This window comes from Opisthorchis viverrini (genome assembly GCF_000715545.1).
Source record: "Opisthorchis viverrini unplaced genomic scaffold opera_v5_5, whole genome shotgun sequence".
NCBI lineage: Eukaryota > Metazoa > Platyhelminthes > Trematoda > Opisthorchiida > Opisthorchiidae > Opisthorchis > Opisthorchis viverrini.
The window spans coordinates 4,656,097-4,677,540 of record NW_008751661.1 but is presented as its reverse complement, the minus strand read 5'-3'; the positions used below and the strand labels follow the sequence as shown (position 1 = coordinate 4,677,540).

At 41.3% G+C, this 21,444-nt stretch overlaps 1 protein-coding gene across 1 annotated transcript; it reads left to right on the top strand.

Moving 5' to 3' along the window:
• Nucleotides 1-7,010: 7,010 nt before the first annotated feature.
• T265_00574 (hypothetical protein) lies at nucleotides 7,011-17,823 on the top strand (the record flags this gene model as incomplete). Its single annotated transcript, XM_009164378.1, has 3 exons — nucleotides 7,011-7,212; nucleotides 12,980-13,142; nucleotides 17,664-17,823. 3 exons carry the CDS (start codon nucleotides 7,011-7,013, stop codon nucleotides 17,821-17,823), a joined length of 525 nt encoding a protein of 174 aa, XP_009162642.1.
• Between the last annotated feature and the right edge of the window lie 3,621 nt (nucleotides 17,824-21,444).

Here is a 21,444-nt window from a genome sequence, read left to right as displayed (position 1 = left end):
TGAAGATAAGACAGAATTTGGATTCAGATAGGTCGATGGAAAAGCTACTGCAGTTTACGATCCGGATGGCACACAAGTAATGACCAGATTGCAAACCAAGATATCCTTATGAGGCTCAATGCAGGTTCCAAGGTTGGAGCACTTCCACTCAGATTGTGAATGAAGTGGCTGCAAACCACTTATCCAACCCACTGTAACCAAACTTTTATTATTAGTAGCTTGAGTAGAATGGTGACACAGCACTGATTTTGCACCCGGTGGATACTTTATTGGAAAACCCTTGGTGCTTGTATCCGTTATCCCGAAGCCCAACGATGAAAATACCGACAAGTTCCATTCCAATCCATTTGTAGACTGGGAATACTACGAATATGTGGGCAAATTCTATGTCCATATCAATATTATGGTGCCCATTGAAAGGGTGCCTAACATCCTCGTTGCACAGTTAGCTTCATCCAATCAGTTTATCCCTCAGAAGCACTCTTCGATTCCAGTAATTCTCCACCAGGTTCCAAGCCCAAATAAGTAGATGCTTCCCGAAAATCGATGGAGCATATCATACAGGTTAGTGTTTTGAAGACGCTTTTGCGAAAGCTGTTGGTCAGGACAAAATTTTCGCAAAAATGTTGGAAACACCATAGACGGGAGATTTAGCTGGGTTCAGTATGAGTCTCTCACAAAATCAAATCTCTTGAAAATGGGTGTATTTAGCTAATTACATGTTTTTGTTTACAGTGCGTCTCCCACTGGACGGTCTTATCTGGACATAAAAAGACTGATTTCGGAAGATCACCAGGAACTCTTCTCTCTAATGCCGCACTTTGAGCATCTGAAAAACCGAACAGTTTGCGGCACTGTCTGCAAAGCCAGTGGTACATGTATGATTCTGTTGTAGGTGGTTTAAGTCCTAAAAGCCATCTGTGTGGCCATGAGTCGCCCATGATGATTAGCAAATCGTAACACAGAACGCAATTTTTAGCACTACGCCAACTGCACCCATGTCTAAATGGCTGACAAAGGTGTCAGTTAATCAGTCGGTAGACTATTGGACTGCTAGTGAAGAAAAGAAAGCACATTATTCTCTTTCCCCTGGAAAATTCGTTGTCAGCTAAGCAGGTCGACAATGACATCAAGGAAGCGATCATATTCAATGCAAAGTCTGTTAGTTAAAATTAGGAGGACGGAATGCAGTCTGTTCAGGAAAGTTAAAGCCCTTAACCACAAGTTGTCATAAATTATCCTACGTGGTTCTCAGTTTCATCAGGGGGAATTTTGACTTAAAGTGCCGAATCCCTCATGGAAACCCGGGCGCATTTTGAGTTTGATGAATACAAAAATACAAAGGCAGGGACAAATATCATGAAGCAAGACAGTAGGCTGCTTATCCTCAAGTGAATTATGCAGTCTAAAAACACTTTAGAGAGTTTAAAAGAATTGTTCTTTGTGGTCCCTGAGCCGGTTCAACTGAACCAACGCATGGATGATACCAAATGTCATCCATCATCTGGATAACATTATTTTGTCCGTAATAAGGCAAGTAAGATAGGCAGAAATGATGGTTGTATAAGGACAGAACATGGTATGGTAGGAGTTTTGTGAATTCAGCCATGGGTCGTCTGCAGTTAACTGAATTACACAACGAGATATAGGTCAATAAATTGACGGGTAAGGTACCAGTAAGGTGCCAAACGGACGGATGCCACGGAAAAGAAACTCGCCAGCCAGCTTAATCCAGTGACACCATGAATCAAGTTTCCAACAAATTCACAAAGTTACGTGCACAATTTTTCTTCCTTAATGCTGAGCTCTACCTTTTTGGAGGCGTTGTCAGTAGGACCAAAGTTTTGCTGTCCCGGTCGTAGAAACGGCCAGCTCGAGCTTGAAGTCCAATTTTAGAACCTATGTGACCAGCTATCCGTGCTAGTACCTTCCTGTGAACTGACTGTAGAACAATTAAAATCGATGATAGTCAATTCGTGTTACAAGTACCTCGGCTAAAAGCCCAGACCCAAACGACTTTTAACAGAGAAACATTTCGAGATTCTGAAACGTTTACGGCAAAACGACCAAGTTTTACTGTTTGAGCCAGATAAAGGCTCGGGAATCATCTTGCCGAAGAAAGCTGTCTATATTGATAAGATGACTACCATCCTCTCGGACAGACAGAAAGGACACACACATTTGATGGAAAAAGCGGTGTCCAAAATATTAGGACGTCTCAAACAATCCGGTTGACACCAATACTTTCGAGTATACCCCACTGGCCTATATTGATAAGATGACTACCATCCTCTCGGACAGACAGAAAGACAAGACACATTTGATGGAAAAAGCGGTGTCCAAAATATTAGGACGTCTCAAACAATCCGGTTGACACCAATACTTTCGAGTATATCCGCCCCACTGGCACAACAATTCCTCGGATCTATGGTCTCCCGAAAGTGCACAAACGCGGAATACCTCTCAGACCCATCCTCGATACGGCTAATTTTCCTTATGCTTTAGCCAGCTGGCTTGCCACTCTGTTAGAACCAACCAGGAAAGAAATATCGACACAGCCTAAGAAACAATTTTGATTTCGTCGATCAGATTAGAGATTTCAAGGTTGATATACACTCCATGTTATCTCTGGACGTCGAGCCACTCACTGAGACAATAGACTATGTTTGCGACTTGATTGAGTGCAACGCTAAGGACATTGTAATTCCCATCTCGGATCTCAAGGAACTCCTGCTCCTTTGTACCTACAATGTTCAGTTAACTTTGAACAATCAAATTTATAGACAGCAGGAGGGGGTCGCGATCGGGTGTCATCTAGGCCCCATGTTGGCAGATTTCTTCATGATCAAACTAGAGACTCAAAAATTAGACGCACTCATTGGACGGTTAATATAGTATCGCCGCTACGTGGACGACATTTTCGTGCTTGCCGACGAAACTATCAGCACAACAGACATCCGAAACAGTTTCAATTTAGTCTATACTAATAGTAAGATTACTATCAAATCAGAACAGAGCGGACAGTTAAGTTTCCTCGATGTCAATGCTAGAAGGATGACTGAGGGAACCATAGAACGCAAAGTCCACGGAACGCAAACGTGAGAAGGTCGTTATATTCACTTTGATAGCTCCGTTCCACTGCAACACAGCGTAATCTTATTAGATACCTGACTGAGATAGCAATGAAGATATACTCCCTTGACTGCTTAGAGGAGGAACTAAAGTACTTGGGACGCACATTCCTGCAGAACGGATATCCTGAAAGGTTCGTACTCAAGACTATGGAAGCCGGTAAGCCCAAACCTACACAATGTTCCGTTGGGAAGAAGGCCGTTCACACCAGGCTTTTATTCAAATGTGACTCGGTTGCTGAACTAATCACCAGAAGGCTTAGAAGCTCTGTTGATACTGCACACTTGGCTGTTAATCTGTGTGTGAGCTTCAACTCCAGCCCCAGTATCAAATTCCACCTGAAGGACAAATTGACATGTTCTACAATCAGCTTTTTTGTGTACTCATTTTTATGCTCGTGCCGAGCATCATACGTTGGTTACACGACAAGACATTTGTCGGACAGAATGCGAGAACGCAATCCCGTGTCTCTGAGTGGTAGTTGGGAGAAACCAAGCGCAAGCTCGATTGCATCACATTTGGCAGAAACCAGTCGTCTTAGACAAGGAGCAAGCCTTCACTAACATATACTGCGTACCTCTAGACCGATCACGGCCGGTACGATCCAGACTACTATCGATCTCAGAGTGGGTCTACAACTTTGCGTCCAAACGAAACTTGTGCGACCTCTGAACTTGAACTAGTGTACGAAACATCCGGTTCCAGAAGTCTGTCTGACACTGACGTCACATACCTGAATCCGTGACCCATTGACCTATCCCTCATTCAACCCCCTTCCTCTGATTTCTATTATCTAGAGTGTATGTTGATTTACATTCATTTCATTTATTTCTTGTACCATATAAATTTGTGACGTATCAGCCAAGAAGAAAAATCACAAAAAACAAGCTTGTTCGTTGCCTTCTTCGTTCTCATGACTGCCACGAGTATGTTCAGCCACTTGAATAAGATGCTACTAAAAATTTCCTAGTTTTTCTTAACAGAAAGCATCAACATCATGTGGGTTGGGTGCCAAAACTAGGCAGAACTGCAGTTTTAAGCGTGATTTGCTTAGATGTGGTCCATGATTACCTACACAAAACGCGTTAGCCGAGTAACCGCCCCTTCGCACTCTTCATTATACAAATTTTTTGTTAATAAGTAGCAAATTCGATGGACTCACGACATCTCACTATCGCGTACAGGGCGACGGTGCGTTCCATGATTGTGCATGCTCCTGGATTCTGTAACAGATAACGGTATCGACTTGGGAAACCAACCGAGAAAATTGGAGGTTCACCTAGTTGTACAATAATCTTTCGCAGTAAGGCCCTGTCTCATTTCATCGGTTTAATATATGGGCGAGCAACCTAACTTTACATTCCAACTCGGATTTTATCCTACGGATGAAGTCGATTGATGCTAGTAATACGACCGACGCCACACAAATGTTTCGCCCTTGTTTGAACTTTTCAGCTGTATGAACCCCGTTGGTCGCTAGAGCTGTGAGCTCAAGGTCCATAATTTTGGTCACTATGGCATTCTACAATGAAAGACCTGTTTCGTAGGGATGAATTTGTATGTAGTATATTTTTCCATTGACCCTTCAGTCACGTGATTTGTACCGCGTACCGACTTGTTCCTTTAAGAAGACTTCTCTATGTTCGCCTCCTGCAATAATCGTGTTTAAGATGGTCGGCCATGACCTGCAGCAATCTCGGAGCATGTGCAGTCATATCATCGCCAGAGAGAACAAAGTTGCCCCAGGAGCGTAACAAGCAGTTCAGCACTAAAATATAACTGGTGACAAGTGATAAATGATATGGTGATTCAGCTTGGAGGCGCAGATTATATTCAGCAGTCAACGAATTTGGGTTTTCCTGAAGGTAACAATGACTACCAGAACTTAAGTCATTTAAACTTCACGTCGGGAACCAGGAGATGATGACATATCTCAGAAGTCCGTATTTTCCCTGGAAAGAATTTATTGCGGGAAATTTGCTGGTTGGTTTCCAGTATCTTAAAACTGCGCACCACATCATGAGACTTTCTGTTGATGCTTGCACCTGCTATCTATCTTGTTATTCTTATGGAATAGAAATGCTGGATTCACCACAGACTAGCCGAAATAGGATAATGTGTCACTCTCCTAGTCTAAAATATGGTAATTTCGAGGAGGTAAATGTACGTAGACTGAGGTGATCAAATTTCGAGACTTTAATGTCTGTTACTCCATTTATTTTGTAGATTAAATTTTTCCGCCCAGTGGTATTACCCGAATGTGAGAAAATTGTCGCAGGCATTATTCATGTTGCTTCATTTTATTGGCACTACTGAAACAATGTTTCCGGTTTTGTGTATTCTTGCAGGGTATAGCCGAAAATGTTGTATAAGTTGAGTGACGTGTGATGCTGGACAACTGATGAAGGTTCTTGGAATGTCATTCATTCTTAGGTAACATGTTTGACTTTCCCATACTAACAGACACACACCGGTCCCACAAACCTCACATAGCTTCAGAACGGACTATCCTCATAATTCAATATTATTGCCTACGCAAAGCAGAAAGCAGAAGCGTGGTCTTGTCACCGGATATGTCTGTCTACTACAGCGAAACCAAAAATGCAATAGGCTCAACTCATTGGTAGCCACCTACAAACAAGGTAAAGGGGGAGTAACGGAAACCAAGCAACCAATAAAGTAAATAAAAGCTTGCTGGATGGTGTTTTATAGTCGCAGGCAGCATGCGTTGCTGAATAGTTTCAAAGCTGATGTGTAATTTTCATCTTGTGTGTTACAGCTGAGCTACTTTTTGTTTGACAGTAAAAGCAGAATGGTCTGGGATTTCGTTTTCAATCCCCATAGTCGTTCTGCAAACAAACACTCAAAAGTACACTGAAGCGTCTCCACTATGGACAACGGGTCCTCTTAAAAGAGGGGACAAATATAAAACATTTCCAGCATATGTGCAAACTCTGCCAAGATATCGACTGAAATGACTAATTCAGTAGAATTTCACGCCTACAGAAATGATCAAATACAATCTCACTGTGACCTTTGCTTCAAGGCGAGGGTTACGTTCAGTAGTTTAGGGTAGCTTGGAATAACTTAGTTATATTCCCGGTGAAATCGATTCCTTCAAAGAGAACTTGAATGAAAAATTCATAAATCAGTTTTTAATTCTGGGTACATGCCAGAACTAATCAATCATGAATGGTCCTCTACGAAGGCGACCCAGATTATTGATAGGCTACAAAAAGCGTAATAGGGGATGGCCTGTCCAATAAAACCAAATGACTTTTTTATTGCGGCAGTGTTCCACAGACACCTGAAGAAAGGATTTGGTCTTCACTTTGTCACATAATTGTTACATACTGGTCACTTTGGTTCACGCTGGTTGTTAGCATGTCTTTTTGGAAGCTAAGCACTCTGACAGTGCGTTCAAATACTAGAGTTTGAATACAAATATCATTTAGTTTTCGATCTTGCCCTACGAACACAATTTCCGGATTCGGTTGCAGTTAGTCTACTTCTCAAGGTTTGTTCAGGTTTTTCTCTCACAGAATATGAGACTGCTTGGTTGAGTTCAAATTTTTGAGTGCAAAAGGAATTTGACGAAAACCATCTAGATGAAAGTCAAACAAAGATCATCGTCCATCCTGAAGGCTTCAGCCTTGGGACACTAGTTGATTTGGCTTGTTTACTTGGTGACAAAGGAAGGTTAAAAATTATGAAATAGTCAGTAAAACTGGAAGAATTACTAACTTACAACATTGTCATCAGAACTCCGTCGGACAAGTGCCATGGGGTAATGTTGGATAAGATGAAACGTAAATAAGCAACGTCGTCTAAAATAAACCAGAGTCAACAACGAACTAATGACATCTGCCACAATAAAGATGCAAGAATTGGCAGGACGTTGCCGTCTTGAGACTATCGATCCTTCATCAGGAGATGCAATGAAAGGAATCAAACCAATGGGCCCTAATGCTTCTAAGCGCTATCGACGTACCATAATATTTGTCTATGTCCTCTGGATAGCAATGGAAAGCAGTAATTTTGAGTCGCAAACTTTGGACGTTGATTTCTTGTTCATGAGGGGTGAGTTTCCTTATCCTAACTTTGCTGTAAGAGCACAGTTTCTGAAAACATATCCCATGAAAAATAAATGAGTGTAAACCGGAACATTCCGAGTAACGGTTTAAAGAGTACTCGACGAACAGCGTAAAACTTCAGTTCACTTGGCAATTCAAATAAAATTGATGTGTTCGTAAATTGGGATGGACGGCGTCGCAACAGTGATAAAGTTTCCGTTCTGTCAACCAGAGACTTCCCAGGCAATAGCTTCAAAGCAAATTATTATGACGCGATAGATATTGCCTTATTGAATTCTGGTCCGGTATTTCGGTTTGGAAGTTTCAATGCTATAATTGTAACTTGAAAGTACTTCTGTTTTCGCCTGTTCCCAACCAACGTGGAATACCGGAGTAACTTAGGCATGCATCAGGTTCAGATCCACTAGCCCTAAGGTACGCCATCATCAGCAAACGCTTAAAGTGACTCCTTCTCAATTGATGCAGGTATTCATAATTTGCCCCATTATTATTGCCTATTGTGTCATGCACACACTTTACCTGAGTTACTTCTATTGGATTTACAAGCATTAGCGTACTTTTCTCGTCATGCTGGCGTATGACTGAGCCTTGGAATGTCAACATTTTCATCACCTCTATTATTGGCACAGTCAAAACGGAAATGATTTTTTAAACTGACTACACTGTCAATATTTTGCAGATCCTTTTTCTGAGGATGCTGTACACGAGCGATCTGCATGAGTTTTTAGCTTCGTTGAAAATAGGAGCCAGTTGTTTTGAAACATGGTCCCGATTATGATTACCAGTCTGTCACAACAAATGTTCACTCAGAAATCCCGTCTTCTTTGATGCTGTGTAGACTGGTGGGGTATTGTGTATAGAAGGAGGAAGGTACGTGACATTATGACAAACGTATGGTTCTGAGAAACAAAAGATCATAGCACCTACGCATAAGGTAGTTTGTTCAAATTAATAAGATACATACTTCATTTACATTTTGATTTTGGTCACTCTTGCATTGAAACTATGCAAAATATAGTTTCAAAATGCCATTAAATCCTTAGGTTCTTTTTATCTGTGATCAATTATAAAGTTAACGTAACTGGTTACTCTACATATACTCAAACGATAAACAAGGAGGAAGGTACGTGACATTATGACAAACGTATGGTTCTGAGAAACAAAAGATCATAGCACCTACGCATAAGGTAGTTTGTTCAAATTAATAAGATACATACTTCATTTACATTTTGATTTTGGTCACTCTTGCATTGAAACTATGCAAAATATAGTTTCAAAATGCCATTAAATCCTTAGGTTCTTTTTATCTGTGATCAATTATAAAGTTAACGTAACTGGTTACTCTACATATACTCAAATCGATAAACACAATGGAATTGGTTTTTTTCCTGAGGGTGGTTAAAATGCTTAATGGACTGCACAGATTGTCCAGTCTCTACCGAATGGTCATTAGAAATAGTATCTGGATTGTATTGGTGACACGATAGAAATATATCTGTGACTCTAGTTGTCAAGTTGATCGAAGAAACGGCCGTTCAAAATGGCTTCGGTCTCTTTCGTAGACGAGGGCCTCCCAGGTTCCAAGGCACTGAATAGTGCAACAAATGAAGTTATATAGGCTAATTCATCTGATAGAATAACTTTTTGAGAACCACAACTGTCAAAAAGGAATTAGAACAATCTGTTTTTGTGCTCGACATTCTTCTGTGGGACATAACTGCGGTTGTCTTTTGACTAGGACATAACGAAATCAGACGAAAATGTACAGCCATCTCCTGTATTCGATGGAACATAAGGAATCCTACAGACAAATGAGGGCAAATGTGTTGTTAGTTTCACTCAAGAAAAGCTACATCATGTGTCATTTGTGGAGGCGCTGCAAAGAAAAACAGCAAACGTTTCTGGGAATCAGTGAGTTGCTGGAGTCTCAAAGACAAGGTTATTACCAACCACCTCCTCCATTGTGCATGACCTAATGAAGTCATTCGGCTCTCGTCCACTCTACGCGCGTTTATCAAAAGGTGTGTCTCGTTCAGTTGACAACGCAGAAAGCCATTCCGATACGTACACCCGACAAAACCCAAGCGGAATTTGCATCACAACAATTTTTCTGTCCAGTGGTTGCAATAAACTTTACAAACTTTCCCATCGTGTTAACAAAATTCACAAGATCGAAGAGCAAGAGCTGACACACGAGTTTGAGACGTTAAAAATGTTTGAACTCCCAGTTCCACACAAAAATCAACATCAGTGCCTCCGTGCTACATGTGTCCCTTGGTGCGCTGGCATTACCTAATTATAAGGATAAAACATTCAATTAAAAGAATTAGGCATGTTTTTCGTCCTAGAATGAGACGTATACCAGGCAAGGATATCTGGCCAGGGTGAAGCTAGAATGTGACGTGGTTGAATTATTGTTTGCTGGGTAGGATACAGAATAAGTCACAAAGGAAAATTGTTTCAACCAAAAGGAATGATATGATGAATGAACATGCGAGCTATTGAGATCGAACCCGACAGAGTTTCCAGAACGCGCTATCCTAAACGGCGCATTCCGAGAGTCAAAACTGTTTAGTTCCCAGAAGTACCAGCGACTCCTTAGAACAATTAGGCTTCTAAGTGAAATACAATTTCCAACCTAGCTAGTGAAGAGGCAAACTTTTGTGTTCACTGAAATACTTGTAAAACGTTCCATATGACGGGACGTATAATGTATGACGTATAGTGTCAAAAAGAAACAAACATATATCACGAAGATGAAAACTGATCAGAGTGGACTGCGAACTTCAATCGGACTTCTGTTTGTCACCTCTCACAAAGCGTAGTATCGGGATGTAAAAGATAGACATTGTGAATTATGATTTTGGTTAAAGATGGGTCAGCTCAGCACCAGATTATCCTTCGAAGATGGCATTCTGGCAATTGATGGGATGAGTACGGACAATTTGAAAGCTGCTGATCAGTTCAACGGACTTTCGAAATGGCATACAGAAGACTGATCATCACTTATGGAGATATTACTGATACGCGGTCGGATGGATAAGCCCTCCTTCGCTTGTGTTGATATAGAGTTTACGAGTGTCATATCTCTGGATGTGATTGGCTAAAATCGGGTTAGCACAATATTCAAGTTTCTGCAACCCTTCGGTCTACTGCTTCTCCCAGTTTCACCCCGGAACTGCCACTTTCCGATAGTTTTGTTTGCTGTTTTGTCCGATTCACACACACTTTATGCAACATTGTGGTCTGCGCCGTTCTAGTTTGATTGGCTTCGCTACAATCCTCTATTTTCTATGTCTTAAATGAATCATTCTCAATTAACATTTACTCGTGGTTTGATTAGCTGGATTCTGATCGACTGACTGCGTTCTCCCAAAGCACGAATTTTTTCGGTTAACTTCGGGGATTCCTTCAATCCTTTGGACTGTTTGGTTTGAGGTTTAAAGTAGAGCTTGTTCGGATAGACTTGTATCCTAGATCCAAGCTCCCGTGATTGTGGTAGAAGCGGAAGTTGAGCTATAAAATCGTGCGTTCTGATGGGTCGTGTTTTAACTAGTGAATTCTCCTAAACAGCCGCTTGAACTGAACCTATCGGCACTTTGAATATCTCTACTCTCCAGCATACTAAATTCTACCGTTGGGAGCTCCTTCACACAGTTACATAAACACAGCACTAGCCAAGCTGTGAAGAATTGTTATAGGTAACAAATTATTTTAGAGAATACCTAGAATATATGTACATGTACGTGCATATATATAATATATGTTGCAAAACACAAGTAAGAAACTTCGGTTTCTCAGAAACGACTCTGTTCACAGTTCAATGCAGTGGACCGAAGAATAATAGTGAGTTCCTCACAAACAATCACCTAAAACATAAATACAGCATAAGTACGTATGTATGCACACAAATATCCGCTAACCCAAAGTAATTCTAAAATCAGCTCCACGTCAAGCCAACCTCTCATAGCACGAAAAAATCCCGTACAGCGCATATTTTCAGATTTTTTGGATGGATGATGAACTATCAACTACCAGGCTATTGATATAGTATATCAAATTAGGACGACTGTTTTTTCTCCAAAACGTTTTTCTGAAAAAATCTTTCTATATGCTTCCTCGTCAATACGGATCAATTTTACCCCGGTTTTTAATGATAAGAAGTTGGTTAATGTGGAGCCTCCGAATTTTTATCTGCTCCACACTTTAGCTGATCGTTTGTACATCCCGCAAATCCTGTCTATGAGAAAGTCAGATTCTCTTGCAATTAGTCGGTCCTATGAACTATCTGATATTCTGGCTTCATTAGCTTCACTGGAAGGTCAGATTTTCCTGCCAGTTCTCGACTTCTCCAGGATGTAACTGTGTGTTTGAGAACATATAGTTTGGAGATGCTTCAGAACTTGAAGACAGAATGAGAATGAAGAGACTCGAGCTAATTATAGAGTACAGTTTAGTGAATAAAAAATCTATGCAGTCAAAAAGTCAGTACGTGTAAAACTTGAGTTTGTCAAAGTAATATTTATATATAACACCCTTAGCTTTATTTACAACCATCTAACCAGAGTGGACATACACAACTGGTGATCAGTAGCAAAATTCTAGAGTGTCGTTTCAATTCTCCGAAGAGCAGACAACAAATCTTGTTAGTGAATGGAGATACTTCATGACAGGAAACTATGCGCGCGTCTCTACTCCATAGTTTATCAACCAGTCTTCATAACCGCTTCGTCTTTGTCTGCTCCCCAAACTATCCTGTCATTTTATGATTTCGCCTGTAATATCCCTGTAGATTATGGAATTGGATAACTACTGAAAATCATGAGGAGGACATTATTCCCCTTTGCATCCATGACACTTTGAGGCTTCTTCGTCTGACAACCGAGGATAATTAATGAGTTGAGTGCTCCTCATTCTGCTTAGAGCCATCCCCAAGTGACACAGTAATTTAGAACGTCATTTGCACCGCGTGTTTCACCGCTCATTCGCCAGAGGGGTCAGCCGGCGTGAGCACTCAAGACTTTGATCATAAGGTCGACAAACAATTTGCATAATGTTTAGGTGCTGTTGCGTGAGGTTGGAGTCTGAGGAGTATCAAAAGGAATGTTCCATCCATGTTAATATAAATTCTAACCATTTAGCTTAAGATTAGCGTTCACAATTTTCAAAAAAGGTTAAATCTCACCAAAATGGGTGTTTGATCACAATTCAGAAACAAAGTTTCAAATTTTCGTCACAAATAAATGTGGGATACAGATATCTTGAAAGCAAATGCATGCTTGAGAGGCAAGTTTCACTGGTGTACGACTTCGGTGATTGCACTATTTGTAACACATGTCTCGTGTGTAAAAATTAAACTTTGCCGGATTGGGCAGAGATGTAAAGATAATGCACTAGCAGCTGATACACTGAGGTCGTTTTTATCCGTCGTTTTAATAAGCTGGATCACCTGATTCGATTGTGAAACTTTACGCTAATCGACCAAACAGTAGATACCCGGAGCGCTCTTGTATTTTGATGACAGTCCCTGGGACTAACTGGAAGATTGCAATGGATTAGCTGAAAATTGTTTGACGCAGCACAATTGCACGCTCTCAAGGGGAAAGACACGTCTGTCTTGCAAGCCAAATAACAATCAGCTAGTATACGTGTATTTCTAGAATGCGTCAGTTTGATTCGACTGGGTGATTGGTCTGTAACCCCCCTCCCAGTCTACTACAGTCTGTTTCCCGTAAAGTTTTTTTTTCGGATAGTCACGATCAATGCTCCCAACAAAACAGAGTGGACGAAAAACGATTGCGTGGATCTGCTTAATGAAGGCATTTTTTCCAGCCAGGCATCACTGTGGTACAAACTGTGTAGCCGCGTTTTCATGCAATATGACCAATGGCTGGTACAGCGTTCCTGTTATCGATGGTGAGTTATGCTAAACAGGAAATGTGGAAGAGAGAATGGGGAAAAGTAGTTGCTATTGATAGAAAAAGGAATCAAAGGCGCGATAGAAATGGCGCAGCAAGAAGATTTGCTGGTCCATTAGATGTCCCATGGAGGGGCACTATTTATGGCCTTTGTAGCCATTTCAACAACGTTTGCCCATTTCTATCAACCTTCCAATCTGGTGTGTGTTTAAGTCTTCCCATTATCAGTCCACGCAGTTCAATAAAATTTCAAGTTTTAACTGAAACAATTGCACAACAGAAGTGTGAAGAAACAACCAAATTTTTTGACAACTCCAGACAAGTTCCTAACTTGTGTGTTTCTCTTTGTGGAAAATATATGCAAAGCTTCGCGCATGAGATCTGATATTGTCAGTCTGATACTACCCATTTCCGTCAACCGTATCCATTCCTATAAAGCTTGGTGAATGTCTGTTTATGCATGGAGTCAAATTCCGCGGCATCTCTTGTGACAGGATCGACTATTCTGGTCGGCCCAGCGTTGTCGTAACAGGACTCTTGGGGACCGAGTAATCTATGTCAGTGTTTCGCGACCTAAACCAAACCAACAGTCAGGGCGTCATGGACGATTAATTAATTGTTTGTCAATAAATTGGATGAAATTTCGGACATCAAGGGCCTGAAAGATAATAAGTGAATAATGTTTGCGTCACGCCTCATGACTGTTTGACTGGTAGTCAATGCAAACGAACATTCATTTTGGGGCGAATCAACTCCGGTCGTTCTATCTAGAAAGTATTAAATTTTTGCGAGCAAATTTCTTGAATGTTGTGAAAAAATCACTTTGATCAAAGTTAGGGAACCACTGATCATACGTACAACGTTCGTCATCACGAAAAAGCATGATATCTGGTATTTAGCTATTATCTAATGAGGACGGAAATAAAGGATGAAAATCAAGACAATTAGCTTACTGTAAACGCTGATCTACACTGTTTTTTAGATATTGAGGGTCGGCAAATTTTCAGGGAAAGAGAGAGTATTCCTTTGAGACTTGTCATTCTGAAAGCGACAACTGAGACAGTCATTGCAAAAACACGATAAACCTCACCACTCAATCAATTTGGATCATTATACCTACACAGTGTTTCCAACATGAATTTGTAGTTAGAGTAGGCGAGAATGGTGGAAGTTTTTGCTCGCATAAGGAATAAATTACCAACGGGTGACATAGTGATGATCCATAAATGCTTGTGTAGGATCTGATTACCAAGGCGGAAAGATCAGACCTTCACTGTTCTCTATAAAGTGAGTGCAAATTGCAAAGACATCGATATTCCAATTTATTTAAAATTTCTCTTTGGAATACTGCTGTTTTGGATCAAATGATAAAGTGTGTAGACCTTGAGAAGGGATCCTAATATCTGATGATCTAAGAAGTCAGTCAATACTGCTATATTTCTTATACGAATTGGGGTCTCCTAAAACAAGAGTGCCAAAACAAGCAAAATTTAAAGACCAGTTTATTTACTGGAATCATGGTTCAACTAAAGCTGCGTCAGCAAACACAAATTGATAGACATTCCATTCTGAGTGAAAACACTGTATGCGGAAAAGCCAAGAAGCGCTCTGCAGCGCTTACTCCTCGTCGAGAATCATTATCAATCCGCATCTCTCGAGCCTCGGGAGGGTATCGAACCCACCTTCAACATGAGAAGTTGTTGCGCGAATAGCCAGTCGGCTCGTGTGACCATGGGATGAAGATCCCCTAACTGAAGGATTGGAGAATCTATATCCTGCCTAAAAGTGAGGTTATCACACCACCGATGATTAACTCGTCGGCAAATGTCTGTGTCCAAACTACGAGCCGAAAAGTCACAGTTTCGTGATTCCCTAGAGCCTCTCGAGATGCGCACTGTCACTGATTAAAAACAAGGATGAAGGGGCTATGCATTCCTTGTCGGCTTTTCTGTATAGAATGGCGGGATGCCAATTCGCAGATACTAACAAGGAACACCAAGGTCTAACGAAGCCTTCTTCCCAATATCGAGTATGGCCGCCGTTTTGCCTCATTCCTTGAAGCGCATTACCTGTTTGAAAATAGTCTTGAAATCGGGAACAACACTCCATGGTATTCCAAAACCTGGAAAATAGTGCATTCGTCTAACTAGCGCTCATCTTGAACAGTGTGATTACAGATAAGGAAGTCAGTTTTCTCGACAACGTAGGAAAATTTATCATGTGAATGCAGATGTTGTTTTAAATTCGTCATTTTTTTATCAACACCAGTGGACGTCCTATTTACGAAGCCTTCACATGAACATCGGAGCCACAACATCACAGGTCATAAAAGAGTTGGACAACAACGAAGTGTTGTGCGCACCTAGCTAGGTACACAGTGAACGAAACAGAAACAGAGAGTTCGTTTTCAGAAGATAAAAAGCCCATCAACCACGTGAAATTGACAGGGAGACACTTCTGCATAGACAGACCTGGTATTAGTTTACTAGTGTCAACTGATTCTGCAAAATGTTGCGCTCCTGTGCTTAATGCCCTGTATATGAAATGAAGTGAGACCACCTGGCTAACATACTAGTGACCTTCAGAAAATAGAGTGCGCTGGATTAAGCTTGCTTCGGTCTGGCATATGTTTCTGGGCACTTGGACTGGTACGTTGATTTTTTGGCTTAGTTATCTCAATAGTGTATGTTCCGTAACATTAAATCACCTCTGTCTTCCGTATATGCTTGGAGTGATCCGCGTATGAAAAGTAAGGTGGGACTAAATTTGCCTAAGGGGAGTAAAGGCGAGTTCAAGCACGGCTGATTTCGCTTGAGTTGGACGTCAACATGGAATCTTTAAATCGCAAGCCTAGAAGGGCCCCTAATTCTTGGAGGACAGATTGCTTCCCCTAATTCGGATAAGTAGAATTGTCTTCTAATGCTTTCGAATGGACACATTCACTAGCCGATCAGATCGTTTCCTAAAGTAACATAAAATTTCATGGAAGATATCATTGATTTGGACCCCAAATTTCCATGAAAGATATTTAAGATGAATAGGCAGTAACTTAACATTGTCGGAACCAGTAATCTATCGATTTTTAAGGGCAGATGCGTTTTTCCAATCCACATCTAAACGTTTTGGTGGGACCTAAAATTCTGAAAAGACGACCGGGTAGGACATTTGTTGGTTTCAGCAAAAAAAGTCGGTGTAAAAGCCAAACCTGAAAGCGAGTTATGACATTAGCCAGTGAACTGCTGGCATTGCAGCGTGCCAAACCTGGTAGCTTTTATTGCAACGAATGTCGGTGCCTAAAAGTTATGATGAAATGAATTATACCTTACGGCATTATTCTTACACTTTATTAAATATTTATACACTTTCAGTGGGTAGCCTAATCCGTTTTCCAGGCAAGACCTTTTCGTGTTGATCGCCTTGTGAATAAATTCTGTTTTGCAGTGATCAACCACATTTCCTCACATCACACATTTGTGAAAAACCAGTTCTCTCCTAATTAACAACGAAAATTTTGTCGGAATAAACCTGAAAGTATAGGTTTGTAAGGCTCAGTTCAGGTGTAGGTTGATCAGGTTCTCAAACAACACAGTGTTTTTTCCGCAGAATGGTGTAAATCGCGCAGTACCCGGAATAGTAAACGAATGGATTCATAGCAAATGCGACTACATCTAAGTGGCCCAATTTGACGTCCAGCTGTGACTCAATAAGTAAACGGCTCGCTGTAATGATACTCCGAGGAAACTTAGATAGATAGAAAGAGAAGAGTGGAAAGTGAGTAATTAAAATCGTTTCGAAAAGGTTTACTCATCTTTGAAAACAGAGGTTTGAGGCTAATTCAACCTAGACGCGGAATTATTTTTCACGGTAATGGTCATGTTTCTTCCATAAGGAAATCCAGAGTTTACTCCTTATGAGTTGCACTGTTGTCCAACTAAGCGTATTAGAATGGGACAGCGTCCCACGAGACGGCTAAAGGTTCAAAGCTTATCAAGGTTAATGGAATGTTCATCGCCATTGATTGAATTACAACAGATTTTCAGTGATATTTGCGTTCTTCGCATAGAATAACCTATTTTAATTAGAGAAACAGCAACTTCTCTTCCTCCACGAATGTATGCGACAAAACGCATTACCACGCAGTGTATCTTACCGACCACCACTGAACCATCCTGAGGCGTGGAAGCCCGCTAGACAGAACGGTAGGTGTATGATCAGACTGATGATTACGGGTGCTCAAAACTGACTAAGAAAATACGAGAAATTCCTCAACGAACAAAGAAAAACATGCCGGAGGACATTGGGGCCCGAAATTATAGAAAAACTCAGTGAAGCCATTGGTCGTAGAGTACGACCAATCGGTCGTAAAGTACTATTGAGAAGAAACGAGCCACACTTGAGCGCAAGTTCTACAGAATAACCAAAACACCGAAAACGAAGTATGGATCTAGAAAATTTCCAGAAGACAACTCACGGTAGCGGAAGAAAACGTGTTTATTAAAGGGCTTGATTTTTATTTCAGGGATGCTAGTAATCTAGAATATTTGGCCAGTCTCGAAGCAGCCTTCAAATACAACGGCCTCAATGAGGTACCCCAGCAAGCGATACGGCATATTATTGTCCCAGCTATCACGCGAAAAAAACACGCAACGCTTTATCTGCTGAAGACAAAAGAGCTATGAGCAGCCCCAAAGCGGACGAAACCATCGTTATTCTGCCAGCTGACAAAGGGGGAATGACAGTTAATCTAGAGATAGCGGAATACATCGACAAAGACAACGCTCTACTCAATGACACAACCACATACTGCCGTCTACAGAACGATCAAACCGCAAAACATACGAACAAGATAAATGAAACCCTAATGAAACCCAAAGATCTTCACAAAATTACGGAGGTGGAATACTGGAGAATGAAGGCTCGTGACTCAGAAGTTGCCCGATTCTACGGACTTTCAAAGGTTCACAAAGAAACAATACCATTACGCCCAACTGTCACACTACCAGAAACACCCGCACACTACAGTTCAAGAGAATTATAGAAGCTGCTGAAATAGCTAGCCATGAGGTCCCAATATTCGATCAACAATGCAGGACAATTTCTGGAGGAACTTAAAAACGTAAGAATCGAAGGAAACGAAATAATGGTGTCCTTTGATATAACCTTACTGTTCACATCGGTTGATTTAAATGCAGCGCGGACGGCGGTCGCCGAACTCCTGAACAACCGCAGAAACATCAGCGGAACACTCGAAAAAGAAGAAACATGTGAACTACTAAATCTGTGCTTGACAACCTACTTTGAGTTCAACGGAGAATAATATGAACAAATTAAAGGAGTGCTAATGGAGTCACCAATCTCTGGACTCATCGCTGAAATTACAATGCAGAAAGTGGAGTGAATCGTACTACCAGATACCGAATCGAAAATATGGTATGATATGTGGATGACACATTTACTATTGTAAAGAACAACGTGCTTGCCGACATCCAGTTCACAATGGAAACGGAGGAGAACAACAAATTGGCGTTCCTAGATGTGCTCGTCACGAGGACAATAAACGGCCAACTGAAAACTGAAGACACAGGTCTGAAACGCATATAGACCAGATTCTGGATTACCACAGCAACCATCCGAACTGTCACAAGCGGAGCTGTACTCTAACCCTATTCAGGCTGATAGAGACACATTACAACGCAACAGAAGCGAAGAAAAAAGAACGAAAACTCTACGAGACATTCCGAAACAACGGCTACCCGAGGAATTTCATATGGAGGTGCTTACGAGACCACCACCAAGCTAATCCATCAACAGAACCAGAATAGAGGAAGATTACGCCGCCCTACATCAGAAACGTGGCGGAGATGAATGTACGACATCTACGGCAACATGGAATTCCAGTCGCCTTCAAACCTACAAACACGTTGAGAAGAACTCGAAACGAAAGAAAGGTTGGATGCATTGAAGAAGACCAAAGTCGTCTAAATCTTAAGTGCAACGCCTGCGACAAACACCAAGTTGTCCAAAAAGAAGTAAACTTGCTACCAGAATACACGAAAACAAGCTCGCTAACAGAAGACATGACCCGATGTCACTTGTCTCAATTCACGGAGATAGAGAAGGACACAAGTTCAATTGGAACAATCTTCAAATACTTCCTCACACAAGAACAAAACGGGAGCGAGAATTTTCCGAGGCGTGTTACTCCACACAAAAATCGATCAATAAACATATCGACATTGACCCAGCCTATCAGCCGTTACGAGCAAAAGAACCATACAGTCACGGGACTCGGAGCCATGAAACCTAACGACCACCAACGGACTAATAGGATCAAAGGAAGACAATCACTAAAAGGAGAAGACCGCTGAATCAACCAATAAACGGAACAAACTCACACCACAAAGCAAGAAGAAATCGGCCGAATCACAACAGAACAATCACACACAGAACTGCCGAATCGAATGCGCCCAACAAACCAACGAGACAGAAGATTGAGACCACATCAGATTCACAGGAGACCAATCAAACTACACGAAGGTCGTTTCCGGAACTACCGGGTACTGTTTAGAAGCTATATAATCACAGACAGAAGAAGGGGATTCCACCCAGTCAACCCTGTGGTGGTGAAACGTCTGCAATCCAACTGCCACGCTTGGCGAACAGACCAACAACCAACCAGCGCACCCAAGCTCCCAACATTCCACAAAATCGCTCCTAGATAAGTCTGTTGATCACTCGATAAATAGACCATTAAAGCGAGTACTTTATCGGCTTTTCCCAACTCAGGTCACTGAATCTGTACAACAGCCATGCTGTCCTAACGGAACAATGTTCACTGCAAATTGAGTCATGTTTCAATAAACATTTTACAATAGCTTTCAGCGTCAACTACCCTGGCTAAATGCAGTTTGGTTATTCAGGGTAAACGATGAGGTGAAACAACACCATGAATCCAGAATAGATCTTTGTTTTGTTTCAGCAGATTGGTTTCCCTCTTGAGGGCAACCGAAAAATGGAAACATATGGTCCCCAAAAATAGGTGTACTTTGAATCGTGACTGACATTTCTCGAAGCCAATGCTGCATCACGTTTGTTATTCAGTATTGACTTCGGATTCACAGGGAAACTGCCACAGCGCTCAGACAAAACAAAATATGCAAAAAAACACTCGCAAAGGGACACATCATATATGTAACCATTCGTGCATATTCCGGTACACAAATTTTGTCACACACATTCATCACCATTTTGGCTACAAGCGAAACTGTTTACATTGTTCGCTCTGCTCTTCTTTTTGATGAACAAGAACATGGGCATCCTTGTATTCATTCGCCCGGTTCAGTTGCGTGTGCGCAATGGCATGATGTCACAACTTCCGGCATGAAACCTATAAAATAGTCCAAAGCACGAGAGAAAACCCACAAAAATTAAGTTCAACTGTCGATGAATAATGGGAGTGCGTGTCCTGTCACGAATGTACTATATTCATACAATCACGCATACCGCTCATCCAACATTGACCTCAAACAGTGGAAAACAGGGAGAAAAATTGAGTGACGAAATAATCCATGATGATTCGGTCCGCAGGTCACAAAACCAGATAGTTTAACACAGATCGATGCGTTCAACCAATAGAAAATTCTTCCGACCATAAAATCGTTCTTGTTGCAAAATTATTGTTAACTGTAAATACGTTAGAAGAGGTCGTAAAATATAAAGGTCCTCATTGAACCACACAAGCGTTTACATCGTGAGAACATCAAACATACCTGCCATGTTTTAGGAAATTTCCAATAAGAGGCTCCAAGAAATGAAAGCACACCCATCTACAAAATGAAAACCAACCAAATGATGAAAAGAACGTTGTCATTTCTATTGCTTTATTCATGCCGCTGTGAAACAGAACCAGATTATCTCCCGTTAAAGGGAGGGACAGGATGTTTATGATAACCATGCATGTTTGAACAGAGAATTCTCGTTTTGAAGCCAGTTGTTCTGAGTGTGAATCAAGTTACTTTCCCATAGGTTTCCATGTGATTCTGAAATAAACAACTACATGACGCATTTGTGCTTGATGGTTTTCACAAATTAGGTTTAGTATAGTCGACGGGGCAGCCTTTCGGTAAGCTGTCACCCGGAGCCAGCCTTTTGCGGTTTGTTGGAAGCAGGTTGCAGGCCTTCAACTGATATGCGCTGGTGACTTGCTGCGACCCTATCATGTCATGAGATTACGTTCTTAAAGGCATCACGAAAAGGACCCGACGAATTTAATCGATCTTGCCAAACGTTTATATCATGAC